This window comes from Girardinichthys multiradiatus, chromosome 3, assembly GCF_021462225.1.
Source record: "Girardinichthys multiradiatus isolate DD_20200921_A chromosome 3, DD_fGirMul_XY1, whole genome shotgun sequence".
Taxonomy (NCBI): domain Eukaryota; kingdom Metazoa; phylum Chordata; class Actinopteri; order Cyprinodontiformes; family Goodeidae; genus Girardinichthys; species Girardinichthys multiradiatus.
The window spans coordinates 27,401,331-27,421,542 of NC_061796.1; the positions used below are offsets into that span (position 1 = coordinate 27,401,331).

The 20,212-nt window shown below is 38.0% G+C and overlaps 3 protein-coding genes across 6 annotated transcripts; 2 read left to right on the plus strand and 1 right to left on the minus strand.

Annotated features, from left to right (window-relative positions):
- Nucleotides 1-1,542: 1,542 nt before the first annotated feature.
- On the minus strand, nt 1,543-4,975 carry zgc:174935 (uncharacterized protein LOC796019 homolog). 3 transcript variants are annotated; one of them, XM_047361388.1, is made up of 5 exons: nt 4,865-4,975; nt 4,362-4,589; nt 3,328-3,382; nt 3,075-3,189; nt 1,543-2,993 (listed from the first exon to the last, which is right to left on the minus strand). In XM_047361388.1, exons 2-5 carry the CDS (start codon nt 4,530-4,532, stop codon nt 2,522-2,524), a joined length of 813 nt encoding a protein of 270 aa, XP_047217344.1. In that variant the 5' UTR covers nt 4,533-4,589; nt 4,865-4,975; the 3' UTR covers nt 1,543-2,521. The 3 variants fall into 3 exon arrangements, with proteins under 3 accessions (XP_047217344.1, XP_047217345.1, XP_047217343.1); XM_047361389.1 differs by having other exon boundaries at nt 4,880-4,949; XM_047361387.1 differs by lacking the exon at nt 4,865-4,975 and having other exon boundaries at nt 4,362-4,858.
- Nucleotides 4,976-5,710: 735 nt separating this feature from the next.
- On the plus strand, nt 5,711-8,793 carry si:dkey-87o1.2 (uncharacterized protein LOC796684 homolog). Its single transcript, XM_047361409.1, has 4 exons — nt 5,711-6,190; nt 6,960-7,014; nt 7,257-7,374; nt 7,466-8,793. Exons 1-4 carry the CDS (start codon nt 5,894-5,896, stop codon nt 7,497-7,499), a joined length of 504 nt encoding a protein of 167 aa, XP_047217365.1. The 5' UTR covers nt 5,711-5,893; the 3' UTR covers nt 7,500-8,793.
- Nucleotides 8,794-10,082: 1,289 nt separating this feature from the next.
- Nucleotides 10,083-17,450, plus strand: them4 (thioesterase superfamily member 4). Of its 2 annotated transcripts, none has more exons than XM_047358664.1 (6): nt 10,083-10,524; nt 11,882-12,071; nt 14,798-14,960; nt 15,220-15,330; nt 16,119-16,243; nt 16,330-17,450. In XM_047358664.1, the coding sequence occupies exons 1-6, from the start codon at nt 10,396-10,398 to the stop codon at nt 16,371-16,373; spliced, it is 762 nt and encodes a 253-aa protein (XP_047214620.1). In that variant the 5' UTR covers nt 10,083-10,395; the 3' UTR covers nt 16,374-17,450. The 2 variants fall into 2 exon arrangements, with proteins under 2 accessions (XP_047214620.1, XP_047214612.1); XM_047358656.1 differs by having other exon boundaries at nt 10,084-10,524; nt 11,879-12,071.
- The last annotated feature ends 2,762 nt before the right edge of the window (nt 17,451-20,212 follow it).

Genomic DNA, 20,212 nt, shown 5'->3' on the forward strand with positions numbered 1-20,212 from the left:
TTCGTCACACTATGCTGGCAAAGACATCAACAACCTAGTCATTGTTTTGCAACCAACATTGACTGAATACTTTATTCTTAATATATTGTTTATTATAATGTTGGGACCCACAGCCATGGAAACGACATTAAAACTCCATTACAAACTTTTCTGGGACTTTCAAAATTGCATTTAACCGACTCCCAGCAACTGATGAAGCTAAGAACACATGCTTGTTGCTAGGGAATATTTAACAGGTTGCTAGTTTTCAAGCTAGTAAATAATAGTCTCTAAACATCATTTTACTAAATCTGATAAATAAGGAAACACCATTAAGCCCCATTTCTCCAGAAAGATTTGGCTCTTTTCCAAAATATTCCCTTAATATTTCTTTAAATGTTATTTTAATAAAGGCAGCTAATTAGACACCGTTGAAAATTAGTCATCCAGAAGGTTGGTTTTATTCAGCAGATCGTCATTTAAAACATTATTTTATTAAAATATCTGATCTTGCATTGTGAGTGGTTGACTAAAGGTTTGCTGATTATTGTCTAAGTTGGTTCCAAGACTAACTTAACTTCACTTCCAGATTCTTCAAGATAATCCTTGGTTCTCAAACGTAAACATTGCAGGTAATGTTGCATCACTCTTTTTGGTCATGATTTTCAATCATCTTTAATCAACTTGTTTATATTGTACATAGCCCATTAGTCTTCCTTATTCTTTAATTCTGCTTGGTAGTTTAGTTGGATTGTTTTAGCATAGTAAAGAGTTGATTGAAATATGTTTGACTTTGAATTAACTTATTTTTGTTAAATTCTTGTATTTTAAGAAATTGTGTGAATTCATTCCATATATGTGCAGAGTTTATGCTGTTCAATAATGTCAGAGCTCATCTCACACCTTTCTATTTTGTCCTAATACACCTTACTGGGCTGGTATTCACAGGACAACCCTTAACGGACCGAAATATTATTTTATAAAATATTAAATTAGTAATATTAAATATTTTCAGATTCATAGTCACAACAATAAGAATAGTTTTCATTGTAGCTTTACCATATAATTATTTGAAATGTCACTCCTTAGAGATAGTTGCTATTCATTAAAACCATTGTAGTAACACCACACACTGGCTGTCATGTTAGTTTCTTTCTCTATTATGTGGAGTTAATTTGCAATTTCAGGTATTTTAGTTCTTTATATATATATACTGCATATTCAATAGGTTTTAAATAATTTTAAAATGTATTGTTTTGTTACCTGTTAAAGACATTGCTAGCCTAGATTAAGCAGATCAAGATGAGCTAGGCGGTTAAATGCGTGGCATATTGTTTTATAACTTAACCTCCTACTTATCTTCTGTGTTCCTTGGTCTCCATGATGCTGTTTCCTCAATGATATTCTCCAAACCTCTGAGAGTTTCACAGAACTGTATTTATGAGATTTGAGTACACACCTGTAAACTGAATTATTAATTTGGGGACTTCTAAAAGCACATGGTTGTGTTGGGTTTTATTTAGGGGTTATTAGTATAACTAGGCTAAATACAAAGACACTCCACACTTTTCATATTTTTATTTGTAAAAAAATGTGAAAACCATGCCTCATTTCTATTCAGCTTCACAATTATGAACATCTTTGTATTGGTTCATGACATAAATTTTGCAGGGCACTGTGAATGCAAGTACTTTGCTGATTTAGTACAGATAAAAAAACTCAGAAAACCTAATCCCTGCAATAAACAATGTCTTTTCAGTTGTGCAATGGAAGTTTAATTAATTAATTAATTAATGCATACAGCAGAATTCCTAAGGAAAGTGCAACATATCAAAAAAACAATCACATAAAAGTTATTCATGCATTAACAAACACAAGTTTCACAAAATGTGCAAAACAAACCCTGAACCATGTTTTTTTTTAAAGAACTGTCAAATTTGAAGACATTCTTCCACTGCTTGTAAAATTTAGTGTCTTGACATAAATAAGAAAACCACAATTCAGATGACGCTTTTTAAGAAACCGGGAGATTTGACAAATTAGGATGTGGCTCGTGGAGTTACCCGACAGAGAATTGGTCTTTGTCTAAGATCTGCAGAAATAAAAACTACTTTTTAAATCTACAGGGTTTGTATTGAACTTGATGTTTCAGATGGAAGAGAACATAACACCACTGACCTATTTGGTTGCAAATAGGTTATTGTGGCTGATTGAATTCAGTGTTATCTTTATGGATTGTTGCACGGACCATTTTAAAGCTACAACTTTAAAATGAATGGTCGGTTTGCAGAAATGTCAAGCGACTGAAAACCAAATCCACATTTTTTTAGTTTTCTTGGATGTGCTTCATGTCAACAGCAACATCGTATCCCAGCTAAAATGAAACTGATGTCAGTGTGAACAGATCTGTTGACCCTCAGATGTAGAAAATGATGGTAGTGCATATTTTTACTTCAAGGCATCTGTCTTTATGTCTTGCTCCTCTTATCTGGAAGGGTTTCTCCTTTTTCACCTATTGCTTGGGGGCCTCTGCCTTTTTCTCCTATTGCTTGGGGGCCTCTGCCTTTTTCTCCTCTTGCTTTGGGGCCTCTGCCTTTGGCTCCTCTTGTTTTGGGGCCTCTGCCTTTGGCTCCTCTTGTTTTGGGGCCTCTGCCTTTGGCTCATCTTGTTTTGGAGCCTCTTTCTTTGGCTCCTCTTGTTTTGGAGCCTCTTTCTTTGGCTCCTCTTGTTTTGGAGCCTCTTTCTTTGGCTCCTCTTGTTTTGGAGCCTCTTTCTTTGGCTCCTCTTGTTTTGGAGCCTCTGCCTTTGGCTCCTCTTGTTTTGGAGCCTCTTTCTTTGGCTCCTCTTGTTTTGGAGCCTCTTTCTTTGGCTCCTCTTGTTTTGGAGCCTCTGCCTTTGGCTCTTCTTGTTTTGGAGCCTCTTTCTTTGGCTCCTCTTGTTTTGGAACCTCTGCCTTTGGCTCCTCTTGTTTTGGAGCCTCTGCCTTTGGCACGTCTTTAATTCCACACATACTCCTTGAAGGAAAAAGTACAACAGTAAAACATCATGATTTGTGAACTTATTCTGCAAATGTAACAAAATAGAGATAACTGTACTTTATTGGGTCTGGTTGTTCTTTCAAGAAGTTACAGACTAGGCTTTTTCCTTTCAGCTGCTGTTTCAGTCGATCTATTTCTCCATTCCATTCAGTTGTCTCCTTCTTGGTTTCAGCTGTAAGTGTTGTATCAATGAGAACTTTAAATTTATCGCTAATAAAAACAGTTAGAGTTTTAGGGATTACAACGTACACAAGCATACACAAGTGCTTAACCCTGTATTCAACATGTCGACCTGTGAAGTGTTGTTTACCTTTAAGGTTTTCCAGGGTTGTCTCTGACGCTGCAACCTGATCTGCACCAGATTTCTGCCAATGAACAAGAGGATTTTAACAACTTGCTTCTTCATATATTGTAGACATTCTGTGATAATATTCAATTTCAATCAAAAATTCATAAAAATTAAAGTATCACATTCATCAGGCATATGTAGGGAAAACCACAGTTTTGCTCTCGGAACAAGGGCTGCCTTAGCTCAATCAATAATAGAAAAGAAATAAACAGAAAACTTGATTTTAACTTGAAATGATAACACAAATCATTAGGACTAACATAGTACTATAGGCAAAGTTTAGTCCTGCTGGTTTGGTGGTAGCTGCTGGGCTGCAGTCATTCATCAAGATTAAGTCAAGCCTGATTTTCTGTTTGGTTGCTGTCAAAGTTTAAACAAGTCATGTGACATTCCTTAACAAAATAAAAATGTTTCCACCAAACTTTTGGCCTCGTTTTTAAGTAGTAAAATAAACTATGAGAAGGAAATGAAGAAGAGAATTATTCTTGATATTATCACCAGTTTTACAGAGAGGTATGAGTGATCGAGATGCATTTTTAAATCAAATAAATGAACAAACGGGTTTACTATGGTTGCCCTCCATATTTGTCTTATTAGTGTGAATATGCCTGCTCTTACACCACTCTGCTCAGTTTTACACGTCGTATTATTATTTTTTTTATTTACAAATAAAATAAACTCTAAAGACACCCTGCTATTTTTTCCCCTATCATGCAAAACGTAGAATAGAAGTGGAATAGAAAAGTATAATCTTTTATTTTTCCGTCACTGAAATAACATAGGCTACTATACACACACTCACACAGACACACACATAAAAAATCAAAACTAATGAATAAATAAATGTATTATTACATATAGAAGCCAGCATATTAGAATTAGTCTTCTATGTTCTCAGCTTGCCAATAGCCTCATACAGGCTTCAGATCTTTGTGTTTTAATTGGGCGCATGTATTACGTGATTACACTGATTTTATTTATCCAACTATAATCACCTGGGAATCATTGCAGCCGGCTAAATCCCCCGTCGTCTTCTGTGTTTTGGTCAGTACAACCGTGATTTCGTTCTCCATCGCCTTCAGCTCGGCCTGAGCCTTCTCCAGCTCGTTCTGCTTCTCCGCCTTCTCCTTCTGGTACTCCTGGAAGACATCGCTGGTCACCCGCATCTTGATGTCCTGGAACCGGTTCCGCCTCACCTCCTTTTCGTACTCCTTCTTGCGTATCTTTATGAACCCCACCAAAATCACAGACGTCAGTAACGTCAGAGGAAGCACAAAGTACACCTTCATCATGTGCAAGAACCGAAATCCTTCCTGTTTTTTTATGTCCGTAAGTTTGATATGACTCTGAGTGTCAAAAGTTCTTCCTACAGGTGTTTGGGTTCTTTACTCTCCACGCGCCATCAGAGAGCTCCTCAGTTTGAATATTAAAGCCCCGCTTCTCCACGATAACACCTCCCTGCGTATTGCAGACAAATGAAAGTCAATCGACAACTCACCTGCGGCTCACTCACCTGAGCTTTCTTTGCTCAACCTTTCCGTTCGGAGCAGTCACCGGGAAGACACGCCCCCTTCCTGAATCCCTTCTGACAGAGAAACAGGTTGCTGCAGCTACACCTGTTATGTCCTGAAAATACGTCACTTGGTTTGCTACTTAAATGGATAGTTCACTTTTTTTTTTTTTTAAATCAAGGTTCTGCTTAAGGCTTATAAGGAGTTAATATCTTACCTACTAGCTACTATACTATAAATCCAGATTACTATACTATAAATCTAGATTAGTTGGACCATGTAGACTGAAGGTAGTCTGAGAGCAACCAAGATTAAAACAGATTTCCAGGTCCCATATAAAAAATGTTATATTTTAAAACTCTAAACTATTATCACATTTGCTATTTGGGGGATAGACATGGTGCACTTCTAATGATCTTCCTGAGAAACACATACTGAGACCGGAACATGATAAATGTTACTTATCAGAGTAACTGCCTGATATAAGAGAGTCATTGAATGCTGGTAGGATATTACCTGGCTAAAACCATGTAAATTCTGAAATATAAGAAATCTAATTGATTTGCCTTTTCATATTTTTTTAAATGTCCATGAAGTTTTCTGAACTTTAAACAAATACAACTATGACAGAAAAAATATATATTTTTTGCAAATCTATAACATCAATTAACCACATATATTTTCTGTGAGACTACATTGTGTGTCATGATTTTTAAATTCTTACAACAGTTTTTTAGGAGACGTTAGATGCTACCTAATGTATGCAGGGTTATGTCTTTTTAGTGCTTGTGCGGAACTAGAGTCACCAGGAAGCAGGTGGATCGACACGCCCAGCATGTTAGGCAGGTAGAGCCGGTTGCCACAACTGTGTGTCGGTTGACCTCGAGGAGAGAGTTGGAGACATTCTTCCAGGGATGAACAAGTAACCACCTGCGGTCTTCATCCCAGCAACGCTGCACTCCTCTCATCCTTCTCACATCAATCAACCGATCAAGTGAAGAAAGCAACAAAAAAAGATGAAACTGTTGGTCTTTTTCGTCGCCGTGAGCGTAGCGGTGACGGTAGCGATGATTTTCCAGACTCTGCGTCAGGAGATGAACCTGCGTAACCTGAGGGCCCGCATGGTGGAGAGCTCTGCGGAAGTCAGGAGGAGAGAAGATTCCATCATGGAGATGAAAAGTAAAATCCAGACGCTCAAGTCCTCCGTGGAAACCTCCAGCCAAAAGCTGGAGGAACTGAGGAAAGAGAAAACGGACAAGGAGAAGGCCCTACAGGGGGCTGAGAAAAGTCTGGAGACCTGCAATACCGGAAAGGCAAGGCACACACACACACACATATAATTTTTAATGCTTCTGGAGTTTAGGTGATTGTTCCATGAATTGTGCCCAGAGTGAACCCCACTCAATATATATGCGGGTGTATAAAGTTTGGTGTAGAGAAACTTGGTGTCGAGAAACCTGCAGAGTCCTGACCTCAACCTCATTGAACACCTGTAGGATGAATTAGAGTTAAAGTTGTGGTTGCTGGCAACGGTCAATAAATTCGACCTTATAGATTAAGAATAGGATGTTATCAAAGTCCATGTACCTGTAAAGGTAGACAGAAATGAACTGAACTTTTCCACAAAGGAGCTCTTTTTTCTTTCTTTCTTTAAATCATGCATATATATGTATATATATATACATATACATATATGTATATGTATATATATATATATATATATATATATGTGTATATATATACATATATATATATATGTATATATATATACATATATATATATATATATATACATATGTATATATATATATATATGTATATATATACATATATATATATATATATATATATACATATGTATATATATATGTATATATATACATATATATATATATATATATATATACATATGTATATATATATATATATATATATGTATATGTATATATATACATACATATATATATATATATATATATATATATATATATATATATATATCTTTTCATAATATGCATTATATTGCGAATGCCCATCTTCTTTTTCACTGCTAACAAATGGTTTTATTTTGAAATTTGTTAGGGCAACACTGAAAAGAAGAAGACAGAGCTGGAAGGATCCATTAAAAAAGTCAAAAGTAAGTGCAGACAAAGGAAGAATACTGTCACTGTTCACTTAAAACCGCAGCCTGTATGTGTAAATAAATAAGGCAGATTATCTGTTTTCTGGTCCCACTCTATAAACCCATATGATACTGTGTTAGCCACTCTCTTCTAATCTCATGTTTTATAATATTATATCATGTGCTGAACTTTAACAATGACAATGTTTCAAACATCAAATATAGAAATTCCCCAATTCCTTTCTATGTTTTTTCAGCTGATCACGAAGCAGCTAAGACTAAGTCTCAGTTGGAGATTGAGGGCTTGGAAAAACAGATCTTGGACAGGGACAAAACAATTTGTGCTTATGCAGATATGACTAAGGAAGAAGCACGGTAAGATTTGTAATGCAAAGAGCTACTGGTTATGGTAACAACATTGTTGCATTAGGTTCTGATTTTTTGTTTTCTCTTTTTGGTTTTGCAGAAAATTGTGTGGAGAGTCCGGTAAAGCACAATAAAATCAAATCCAATTAAACTTGGCTGAACTTTTCCACAAAGGAACGCATCTAAGAACCATCTAAGTTTTATATTTGTTGGTGTTTTTTTATATATATATTAATACCTATCATGCACATCCACTTGTGGGTCAAGTGCAGCAGACTTTTGGAATGGGGAAATAGCTTTTCCATGTTTTTCTATACATTATGTGCTATTTTGAAGTTATTGTTTTTGTTGGAACTTGTCTGGCTTCTTGTCTCTGTAACATACTTTAAAACATATTTGTATGTTATGGCATTCACAGACATTTTTGCTCCTTGTGTTTATTCTTTTTTGATGTGCTGAGGATTTAGAGGATCTTGAAACACTATATGCTCTGCTGGATAATCACAGAATTTTATTGTACTTGAAACGATACTGTAGCCATATTGGTGAAATTATTAATCTAGTGACCCTGCAGCTGAGTTGCTTGGTCTTTTGACTTCCCCTAGTGGACAATTTAAGATCTGTCATAGTTTTTCTTTTGGCAAAACCTTTTGTGGTATTTTATTTACAGTTAATGAATACTTTTTATATGTAAGGGTTTAAATTATGTGAAAAAACAATCTTTAAAGTTTTTGAGTTTTTGAACTTATAGTTATAACTACATTAATTTGTAGTATCCTGTGTTACACCAGTTGTTTGTTAATAAGTGCTGATGAAGGCTGAGTTCTAAATGCAGTGAAGGTTAATTCGCATAAACATGTTTTTCATCTCTAATATTAAAGTGGTATTGGTATTTCTTTCTATGCATTTATCTCAGACTGATGTGTGCATTTTATACTGAGTCTCTAACCTTTTGATATGGTTAACTTATTTCACTAAATGCTTTCCTTGTGCCAACCCATGTTGCCCCTTGCAGTCAACCATATAAAATGTTATTTGTGTTATTTTACCAGAATGTTTGATACTTAACCTTCTGTGAAAGACAGATGCCTTCCTAAATATAACACAACTTGCAAATAAATTGTCAACACAAAGATGTAAGATGTATTACATCCTGTTTATCTAGTCATATTTATATTCTAAAAAAGAGCAGATACTGAAATAACCTTTCACATAGGCCATCTATGTTTGTGTTAAACGTTTAGCTGAATATACAGAAAAGTCCCTGTAAATTTAAAGTTTTTTTTGGCTTTAATTTCCATGTGGAAGGCACATATATTGAAATATACTGAAAATAAATACGCAAATGTTTTATTATATTGAAATAGGAAGAAATATATTCAGTTCTGTTATATGTCTAATTTGAAACACATTAAAGAAATATTTTTATTTTGGTTTTGGCACTTAATATTTTGACACATAAAATGTATTCAAACTGATATTTATACTTTTAAAATTTACATATATTTATTGCCTTGATTTGGCTATATATTTTCTATTGATATAAATTCATACAGTCATGAGAAAAAACTAGGACACCCTACAACAGACTGTTTCTTCTAGCACACTTGAAAATATTGAAATGTATGATCAACTTTAACAATACTGATAAATTCAAAAAATGTGAATAAATTAAAATTTAATAAGAAAAAAAAATTGTGGAAAATTATAATTCTTTCATGACTGTATTTTTGCATGATTTTATAGCAGTAAGCCTATGTTGCCCTCAAAACTTTGATTTGTGATGATGAAAGCAAGAATCTAGCAATTTTATGATTGCCAAATCACTGCTCCAGCTGCTGATTCATAATTAAACACGGAACAAATGTATTTAAAATATAGCTGAAAGCATATTTTCATACATTTGTTTTACCATTGTTTCACATATATTTCAAAATTCTGTATGGGTTCTGTCTTACAAGTTGCAATCAACGTGCCAGGGACTAAAGATGGAAGTTTCTTGGGGTTAAATTGTCCTTTCCTTCTGGCTAATCAGGAACATTGCATGGTCTGACCATGTTTATTAATGTGCGATCCTGGGAGAAAAAGTGGAAGTGGTGAAGGAGTATAAATACCTCGGTGTTAACCTGGACAACAGACTGGAATGGAGATGCAACTGTGAATCCGTCTACAAAAGAGGGACATAGAAGACTGTACTTCTTGAAGAAGTTTAGATCCTTCTGTGTTTGCAGCAAGGTGCTGCATATCTGCCTATAAGTCTGTTGTGGAGAGTTTGATCTCTTCTGCCATCATCTGCTGGGGTACCGTAGAAGCATCAGAGCCATGGGACATAAAAAAGCTCAACAAGCTAATAAAGAAGGCTGGCTAAGTTCTGGGGACTCCTCTGGAACCTCTGGAGATGTATGTTAATTAATTTACTTATTTTGTATTGTGATTTGTGAGTACGTGGAATGACCGGGCTTCATAGAAATTACCACGTCTCCAAGAAACTCATGAAGTTTTGGTGCTACAGTTTTTTGTTTTTGTTTTTTTGAGTCATACTGAGTCGAGAAAGTGAGCGGTCAAACTGCATTGTTAGCATAGCTCCATATTTTGCGGTTTAAAAAACAGATCTCTGGTTGCTGACAAAGTAGGTGTTACAGGAAGTCGTTTTCAGCCATTAGCCAATCCTGATGCAAGTCTCGAAGCATGTGACATGGTATTGTAAACATGACCCTGACGTCACTGTTGCCGGTGCCGGAAGTTGACAGACCGCGGATCACCGTGACACATGAAAGTCACCGGTAAAATAACAACGGTGGTAGAGTTTTTAATTGAATTTTTTAAAAAAAATGAATAAAAGTATTTAAGGAAACTGTTTAATCAGCTCGGGTTTTAGTGAAGACGCAGTATTTTCGTTAAACTGTTAGCTAACGAGGCGTTTGAAAGCCGTTTTGAAACAAACGTGGAGCACTGTAATTACACCAGCTAGTATTATCTCCTAGAATACGAAATGTTTCTTTTTTTGCTCAGAGTTTGAGTATTTTAGAGATGGCACGAAGCGTCAGTCGAATATTCAGTGGATTTCGGTGCTTCGGTTCTCTCCCTTTCGGGAACACCCAGCTGAAGACACAATGTGCCAGTGTTTTATTCAGGACCACCTCAGAGCGGACCGTGGTGGTAGGTGCTATAATGAACTGTCAATTTGTGCTGAATGACGCTGTGAACATCATGCTGTTCTCACTGGTTCCAGGAGCTTCTGTGATTGTACTGTCCCCACACATAAATAACATAATTTAGCTTGCAAAAATAACTCACGGAAGCTCGTCACAGGATCTAAGCAATATTGAAAAAAACAGGGATGGGCATTTCTAAATATATGTAAATGTGCTTAGGTGATGGCCGAAAAGAGATAAGAACTAGTATTGTATAGTCCTTTGAAAAAGCATTCACACCCATTGAACATGAACATTTTATCACGTTTCAACCACAAACTTGAATGTATTTCATTTGGATCTGTAGAAACCAACTCAGAATCAGAAAAGCTTTATTGCCAAGTATGTTTTTGGACATACAAGGAATTTGTTTTGGCGTAATCGGTGCAATACAATACAAATTAAACAGTATAAACATATCTACAATACAATATAAATATATGTGCACAGTTTTAAGTGAGTGAGAGTAAATATAGAGCAGTATTGGATGTCAGAGCAATACAACAGTGCAGGTGATCATTGTGCATGTATGGGAGAAAAACTTTACATGGTTGCAGTCTTCCTATCAACTCTGACCAGCTTGCCTGTGCCTGCTGAAGAAAAGCAGCGCCACACCATGATGCTGCCCCTATAATGTTCCACTGTAGCAATGGTTCAGGGTGATGTTAAGTATTACTTTTCCACCACAAATAGCATTTTGCAGGCAGGCCAAAAAAAAAAAAAAAGCTTTGATTTCTCTGATCAGAGGACCTTCTTCTGCCTGTTTCCTGTGTCTTAACCTGTAGCAAACTGCCACTTTTCCAATAAAGGACAGATTGGTGAAATGTGTGTCTAATAGTTGTCCTGTCAACAGGTTCTCCCACCTGAGCTGTGGATTTCTGCAGTTCCTCTGGAGTTACCATGTTGCCCGCTTGCCTGTCAGTTTAGGTGGTTGACCATTAACCTACCCTGCTTTAAACTTTACCTCTGACCTGTCTATTGTGTTCTTTGGTCTTCATGATGCTTTATATTCACCAATGTTCTCTAACAAACCTTGTAGGCCTTCACAGAACAGCTGCACATTTAATCGCACACAGGTGGAAACTATTTGCTATTTATGTGACTTAAAAGGCCAAGTAGCTGCACTGGGATACAAGAGTAAAGGGGGTTGAATAAAAATGCACAAGTTACATAACTGAAACACAACAGCTTTGGGTGTTCAGCCCGCCACTGAGCAATGACCAAGATTTTCAGAGCATCTGCAGCAGTACAATCCTTCTACACAGATCTTCTCACTCACTGCGGCTCTCTAAACAACCGTCGTTTATTTTAATGTTCAGCAGGTGCTGCCGTCAATCTTTTCCCGCAAACCTCGAGACTTCAGCCTGCCCAACTCCTCATGGGGGGAAGAGATGATGCGGCTGTATAACTATTATAACAGCCAAAGTGAGGAGGCGACAGAAGGACAGGAGGACCATGGGGAGCAGTGGACAAGGCTGCCGAGCTACAATCGGTCTCTAAAGTATGCAACAGGTACGAGTGCAAACTGGGGTGTTGTGAGACAACTCACTGAGCTAGAACAGCTTCAGAAAAAAATCTGCAACAGATTCCAAATTGAGAAATAATTATGTCAACAAAATCTCACCAGTCCGAAGAAGAAATTACAATATACAAATAGAAGCTAAATTTAGCTGAACCATTTATTATTTATACTTACCAAGAGTGTCTAGAATTGTTTCACTTGTCATTTATGACCTTCTGGTACTCTGGAGAATAAATACGATGTTACTCAAAGGGGAAATTCTTACAGAGACTCTTCAGAGTGGGAAAGACAAGAGAGCATGCTGTTCAAGTAAGGCAGTGTACAGGTCCTTCTCAAAATATTAGCATATTGTGATAAAGTTCATTATTTTCCATAATGTCATGATGAAAATTTAACATTCATATATTTTAGATTCATTGCACACTAACTGAAATATTTCAGGTCTTTTATTGTCTTAATACGGATGATTTTGGCATACAGCTCATGAAAACCCAAAATTCCTATCTCACAAAATTAGCATATTTCATCCGACCAATAAAAGAAAAGTGTTTTTAATCCAAAAAACGTCAACCTTCAAATAATCATGTACAGTTATGCACTCAATACTTGGTCGGGAATCCTTTTGCAGAAATGACTGCTTCAATGCGGCGTGGCATGGAGGCAATCAGCCTGTGGCACTGCTGAGGTCTTATGGAGGCCCAGGATGCTTCGATAGCGGCCTTTAGCTCATCCAGAGTGTTGGGTCTTGAGTCTCTCAACGTTCTCTTCACAATATCCCACAGATTCTCTATGGGGTTCAGGTCAGGAGAGTTGGCAGGCCAATTGAGCACAGTGATACCATGGTCAGTAAACCATTTACCAGTGGTTTTGGCACTGTGAGCAGGTGCCAGGTCGTGCTGAAAATGAAATCTTCATCTCCATAAAGCTTTTCAGCAGATGGAAGCATGAAGTGCTCCAAAATCTCCTGATAGCTAGCTGCATTGACCCTGCCCTTGATAAAACACAGTGGACCAACACCAGCAGCTGACACGGCACCCCAGACCATCACTGACTGTGGGTACTTGACACTGGACTTCTGGCATTTTGGCATTTCCTTCTCCCCAGTCTTCCTCCAGACTCTGGCACCTTGATTTCCGAATGACATGCAGAATTTGCTTTCATCCGAAAAAAGTACTTTGGACCACTGAGCAACAGTCCAGTGCTGCTTCTCTGTAGCCCAGGTCAGGCGCTTCTGCCGCTGCTTCTGGTTCAAAAGTGGCTTGACCCGAGGAATGCGGCACCTGTAGCCCATTTCCTGCACACGCCTGTGCACGGTGGCTCTGGATGTTTCTACTCCAGACTCAGTCCACTTCTTCCGCAGGTCCCCCAAGGTCTGGAATCGGCCCTTCTCCACAATCTTCCTCAGGGTCCGGTCACCTCTTCTCGTTGTGCAGCGTTTTCTGCCACACTTTTTCCTTCTCACAAACTTCCCACTGAGGTGCCTTGATACAGCACTCTGGGAACAGCCTATTCGTTCAGAAATTTCTTTCTGTGTCTTACCCTCTTGCTTGAGGGTGTCAATAGTGGCCTTCTGGACAGCAGTCAGGTCGGCAGTCTTACCCATGATTGGGGTTTTGAGTGATGAACCAGGCTGGGAGTTTTAAAGGCCTCAGGAATCTTTTGCAGGTGTTTAGAGTTAACTCGTTGATTCAGATGATTAGGTTCATAGCTCATTTAGAGACCCTTTTAATGATATGCTAATTTTGTGAGATAGGAATTTTGGGTTTTCATGAGCTGTATGCCAAAATCATCCGTATTAAGACAATAAAAGACCTGAAATATTTCAGTTAGTGTGCAATGAATCTAAAATATATGAATGTTAAATTTTCATCATGACATTATGGAAAATAATGAACTTTATCACAATATGCTAATATTTTGAGAAGGACCTGTATTTGTGACTTTGTTTAAGGCACAGAGTCAAGAAAATGGCTACACCCATAGACTTGACTGTATCTACAGTAACAGCCATTATTAATCAGCACAGTACTTCCAAATAAGATGAGCCTGTTAGGGATAATTGACACTACAGTGCCCAAATCCTTGGTTGGTATTTTTTCAGATTTTGTTGTAGTAGCATAATCTGAAACTGAACATTTTTGAAAGAAACCCAACCTTTATTTTTAATATATTCAGTTGAGGGAAAACCCAGCATTAGGAAAAAGCAATTGTTACCAATATCATTAGTCCCACTATTGTGGCACATGTACCAGTTCTTATAAAGATGAGTGTTTACTGAGGCATTTTAAATTCCACTTTGCTTCTGTTGGTTGATCAGAGTGTAAAGGATCTTGTATTCAAGGACTTTCTGTGTCCTTGGAGTTAACCACTCTTCAGTACAAGTCAAGTCAGACAAGAGCATAAACCATTCAGGTAAGGCAAATGTGTTCATCTGCATAAGTAAGGGAACAGCTACAGTCAGAGCATTAATGTAAAAGTTTGAAACAACTGGATGGCTAGTTGAGTGCCTGGGTTTGTCTTGTCACCATGCAAAGCGAGGAGGATGGGAGGTTTAAAAAGACAACTCCAAAGCCCCCTGCAGCAAACTGTGGAACATTAGGGTCATCATGTTTCCATGAGAACCATTGTTAAGCCTTTTATTTTTATGCTCATGTATTTCAGACTAATTATGCATTACCTGCTGATTATTCTGTGTGCTTGTCTTGTTTCCTATAAGGGGGAGTGTATCTCAGCAAGATAATCCAGTCAAAGGCTCGTCTTTTCACCCGGAACATCAGAGATCCTGGAGCAGCATTTGAGTACGTTGTCTTTTTCAGACAAGACAAGCAGAGGTGTGTGTGCGTCTTCCAAGCTGGACACCTGCTGGAGGGGCCACCAGGGTAGGATAATATTTACTGCTGACCATGTTTATATCATGTTTATGTCCTGTTTAGAATAGTTTCATTAACTTTATACCAGCACCTTCTTATTTACTTTACTAACCATTTGATTCCTTTCTCTAATGGTTTTCTGTCTCAAACATTAACTTTTAAAACAAAGCCGTCTCCCAGTGGGGAAGTTTTAAAGCTACAAAATGTCTTAAAAGCTGTGGTTCAAACTTTGCAATAAATGTCTAAAAGACAGTATGCGTGTTTCCAGGCATGTCCACGGGGGGGCAATAGCCACCATGATCGATACTGTTACAGGAACTCATGCCTCTCTGCTATCTGCACCAGTTATGACTGCCAACCTTAACATCAACTACCGCAGGTAAAAGAATCAAACGTTTGAATGTAGCGTTGATAGATAGATAGATAGATAGATAGATAGATAGATAGATAGATAGATAGATAGATAGATAGATAGATAGATAGATAGATAGATAGATAGATAGATAGATAGATAGATAGATAGATAGATAGATAGATAGATAGATAGATAGATAGATAGATAGATAGATAGATAGATAGATAGATAGATAGATAGATAGATAGATAGATAGATAGATAGATAGATAGATAGATAGATAGATAGATAGATAGATAGGTTTCCCATCCCTTTTGGGAGAGAAAGAGCCCCCAGGATGACAGATCCTCCACCATGCTCAACAGTTGGAATGGGGTGACCTTCTTAAGCCTTGTTTGTCACAGCTCCAGTTGTTTTAAAGCTTTTGGTTATTGCTCTGACTGTAGATATGGACACGTTTTGGTGAGTATCTCTTTTTTTGTTGCCTGACCTGTAAAGATCTGCAAACATCTGTCTTACCTGTATGGCACGTTCTCTAGTTCTCCCCAGCTTCTAAAAATGAGCCTCTGCGTCACGTCATGTTTAGGGTAACAGGAAGTCATGATTACGAAGAAGAAGTTCCACCAGATTAAGTTAAAGAAGTAAAAAGCCTTTGCTTACAATTTATTATGTATTAACTGTTAGGGGTGCCAAAAACAGTGGTAGTGGTGATTTTGTGAATTTATTTTAAGACAGTTCACATGTGAATCGGGTGGATCATTATATGTGGAGAGCACTAGTCCATTAGCCTTAAACTGTTGTCTTGTCTGTAGCCCCATCCCATTAGGAAGTACTGTGCTGATTGAATCTACTCTGGACAAGGAGGAAGGCAAGAAAAAGTTTATTTTATGTAGCGTGACCAGCACGGACGGCTCCAGAGTGCACACAGAGGCTACAGGTAACTTTCCTCAGTGTCTCTTCCATTTCTGTCATGCTGCCTACTGTATCTTCACCCTTCGTCTTGTTTTTATTTTCTCCCTGCAGCACTGTTTGTGTCAATCAGTGTCAGCCACCTACTGCGAGGATGACACCAACATGCCGAGCTGGCATCAAGCACAGAGACCATAACAGGCGTGTGTGTTTGAATGTGTGTAGAATTTACTTAGTTTGGATTATGGACATATTTTCCAGGTCATCTTGAAGAAACCTGACTGAATATATATCTTTGTAATACATGCTAATAGTATATGCCTTTGCATAGAGGTCCTAAGACAAAAACTACATATCTGATCTGTATTATTGAACAAAATCATAAGGTGTTATTTACTATATTTTGACTTTTAGAACAACACAGGGGCCTTAAAGTTTGCTGCTTTTGCTGAGATACATTGTATAATTTCTATCTCCAGGAATAATTTGTTGGATTTATCCGTTTTGTTGTTTTAAAGACCAAATATTTAACATGTAAAGTACTGCAGCTTCGCTTGGAAGGGTTTCTCATTTTATTTTTGTGTGATTGTGCTCAAGTGTTTGCAACAAAGCACTCTAAACCGCTTCATTTAACAGAATATCTGCCCTGCCAGTAGCTGAAAAATGAAACAAGAGCCGGGGTTTAGGAAGAAAGCATGATGGTAGCTTTTACATTTTGTTGCCTTTCTAATAAGCATGAGTTTCATGCTTCTTGTATTACACATTTTTTTAGCTTTGATTGTCAGGTGTGGTTTGTTAACTGTTACTCCACCATGTGGTGGCTGTGGTTGGTTTTGAATGTGAAATGTACCTCTTCATGAGAATATCACAACTTAGTCATGAAGAGACGTGGCCTTCGAAAACAAGTTCATCACGTCGGCCAATGCTGCTCAGGCTGGCGCTTTGAGCGCGCGCCTGCATATAGAAACGACTGTGGCGTGTTGCGACGAGCGGTAAATAAATAATGACGTCCCCATCACAAAGAGGCGCGCTGCTCTATGGCATCCACTGAAGACCACAAGCGTCTGATTCACAGCTGGTTTCTTTGCATGTTTAATATCATATCTGTCTGTTCTTAATGTTACATGGAAGACATAAAGGCCCCTGTTTGCATCATGGGGCTGATGAATGATTTTTAAAAACACAACAATTATTTTATTAAACAGGAATTTGTTTCATTATCCGGATCCACAAAACCTGTTTCTGTGAGTTTTTTTCTCTCATCTGACACACAGCCATCATTCAGCCATATGGTCATATTAAAAAAGCCTTTTTTGTCTCCCAAATGGTTTTTCGGGTGCAATACACTTCCAGTTAGATATCCATTTTATGCACCTATTCATTTGGGACTTTTAAAAAAAAATTTGTTTCGGCACTAGAGGCCGATAGGGCTTTTTAATGATGAATTTCAGCTCTTCTTTTCCTAGCTGGGGATGATGCTAAAACTAAAAACGTCAATGTTTTTTCTAAAACAAGAATGGAGCTGCAAAGGTTCCAAAATGTATGTTCGGGCTCAAATGTACAGGTCCTTCTCAAAATATTAGCATATTGTGATAAAGTTCATTATTTTCCATAATGTCATGATGAAAATTTAACATTCATATATTTTAGATTCATTGCACACTAACTGAAATATTTCAGGTCTTTTATTGTCTTAATACGGATGATTTTGGCATACAGCTCATGAAAACCCAAAATTCCTATCTCACAAAATTAGCATATCATTAAAAGGGTCTCTAAACGAGCTATGAACCTAATCATCTGAATCAATGAGTTAACTCTAAACACCTGCAAAAGATTCCTGAGGCCTTTAAAACTCCCAGCCTGGTTCTTCACTCAAAACCCCAATCATGGGTAAGACTGCCGACCTGACTGCTGTCCAGAAGGCCACTATTGACACCCTCAAGCAAGAGGGTAAGACACAGAAAGACATTTCAGAACGAATAGGCTGTTCCCAGAGTGCTGTATCAAGGCACCTCAGTGGGAAGTCTGTGGGAAGGAAAAAGTGGGGCGGAAAACGCTGGACTGAGTCTGGAGTAGAAACATCCAGAGCCACCGTGCACAGGCGTGTGCAGGAAATGGGCTACAGGTGCCGCATTCCCCAAGTCAAGCCACTTTTGAACCAGAAACAGCGGCAGAAGCGCCTGACCCGGGCTACAGAGAAGCAGCACTGGACTGTTGCTCAGTGGTCCAAAGTACTTTTTTCGGATGAAAGCAAATTCTGCATGTCATTCGGAAATCAAGGTGCCAGAGTCTGGAGGACGACTGGGGAGAAGGAAATGCCAAAATGCCAGAAGTCCAGTGTCAAGTACCCACAGTCAGTGATGGTCTGGGGTGCCATGTCAGCTGCTGGTGTTGGTCCACTGTGTTTTATCAAGGGCAGGGTCAATGCAGCTAGCTATCAGGAGATTTTGGAGCACTTCATGCTTCCATCTGCTGAAAAGCTTTATGGAGATGAAGATTTCATTTTCAGCACGACCTGGCACCTGCTCACAGTGCCAAAACCACTGGTAAATGGTTTACTGACCATGGTATCACTGTGCTCAATTGGCCTGCCACCTCTCCTGACCTGAACCCCATAGAGAATCTGTGGGATATTGTGAAGAGAACGTTGAGAGACTCAAGACCCAACACTCTGGATGAGCTAAAGGCCGCTATCGAAGCATCCTGGGCCTCCATAAGACCTCAGCAGTGCCACAGGCTGATTGCCTCCATGCCACGCCGCATTGAAGCAGTCATTTCTGCAAAAGGATTCCCGACCAAGTATTGAGTGCATAACTGTACATGATTATTTGAAGGTTGACGTTTTTTGTATTAAAAACACTTTTCTTTTATTGGTCGGATGAAATATGCTAATTTTGTGAGATAGGAATTTTGGGTTTTCATGAGCTGTATGCCACAATAATCTGTATTAAGACAATAAAAGACCTGAAATATTTCAGTTAGTGTGCAATGAATCTAAAATACATGAATGTTAAATTTTCATCATTACATTATGGAAAATAATGAACTTTATCACAATATGCTAATATTTTGAGAAGGACCTGTATGTAGTTGAAACCGGATATTTATATTCACAGAATACAATGGCAAAAAAAGCTTTTTTTTTCTTCTCCTCACTGTCTGATATTAAACCAGATCAAATGTTCCATGTTTTAGTTCAATTAGGGTCACCAAAATTATTTCAGCCTGCCACAACCCAGATCAATGACAGATAAAACCTTTTATCACTTCTACATTTAGAAGTTTACACCAAGATTGCTATGCTTTTAAACAATTTGTGAGAGTCTAAATGATGAAAGCTTCTGATTCACAACAGCGGAGTTAAATAGAGGCATACCTCAAACACACTGCTACCTTATGTGACACAATGTATGATGTTTGTTTGAGACTCTTCCGTTAAAAGAAGAGTCAAATATCCAGCCAGAACCTGGGTTTATGTTTTATTCATTTTGATCCTGTTCGGATTGGAGACGGATCACAATAAATAGAAAGTTCTGCACCCAATTGTTGTTGTTTTTTACATCAACGGAGTAGTTCAAATCATAACTATGACCACCAAATTCTATGTTTTTTTAAAGGGTTGTTAAACTCAAAAGTACAGCTCTACTCTGATGTTTGGTTTTACTTTAGCAAATAATGGTCACAACCGTAGCAGCCTCTACACTCTATTTAACGCCAGTTCTTCCACATATTGGTCTCCTGTGTGGTTTCTATGCATGTATGTTGATCGCAGCACAGGCCTGGTGAGTCTTCTGTGGGCCCCTCACATCTTTAACCTCGTTGAAGCATGCATACAGATGGAAATGCTACCAAGTTTTTAAAGTCTTTCTAATGCATTAAAGTGCAGGACAAATAAACACAAACTTCTCTTTTTTTTTTTGTTCCTCCCCTCTCCAGTCTTGTGGTCAAGTTGGGTTTAAAGGAAGCGGGTGAAGGGGGGCCTGATTTCCACTTT

Bases quoted from the DNA above. Each gene is read 5' to 3' on its own strand.
- zgc:174935 (XM_047361387.1), bottom strand. From the start codon at position 4,658: ATGATGAAGGTGTACTTTGTGCTTCCTCTGACGTTACTGACGTCTGTG. The intron at 3,190-3,327 runs GTAAACAACACT...CAACACTTACAG, and splicing joins AACCCTGGAAAACCTTAAAG to CTGAAACCAAGAAGGAGACA. The intron at 2,994-3,074 runs GTACAGTTATCT...TTTTCCTTCAAG, and splicing joins GAACAACCAGACCCAATAAA to GAGTATGTGTGGAATTAAAG.
- si:dkey-87o1.2 (XM_047361409.1), top strand. From the start codon at position 5,894: ATGAAACTGTTGGTCTTTTTCGTCGCCGTGAGCGTAGCGGTGACGGTA. The intron at 7,015-7,256 runs GTAAGTGCAGAC...ATGTTTTTTCAG, and splicing joins ATCCATTAAAAAAGTCAAAA to CTGATCACGAAGCAGCTAAG. The intron at 7,375-7,465 runs GTAAGATTTGTA...TTGGTTTTGCAG, and splicing joins ATGACTAAGGAAGAAGCACG to AAAATTGTGTGGAGAGTCCG.
- them4 (XM_047358656.1), top strand. From the start codon at position 10,396: ATGGCACGAAGCGTCAGTCGAATATTCAGTGGATTTCGGTGCTTCGGT. The intron at 12,072-14,797 runs GTACGAGTGCAA...GTTTCCTATAAG, and splicing joins GTCTCTAAAGTATGCAACAG to GGGGAGTGTATCTCAGCAAG. The intron at 15,331-16,118 runs GTAAAAGAATCA...TCTTGTCTGTAG, and splicing joins CTTAACATCAACTACCGCAG to CCCCATCCCATTAGGAAGTA.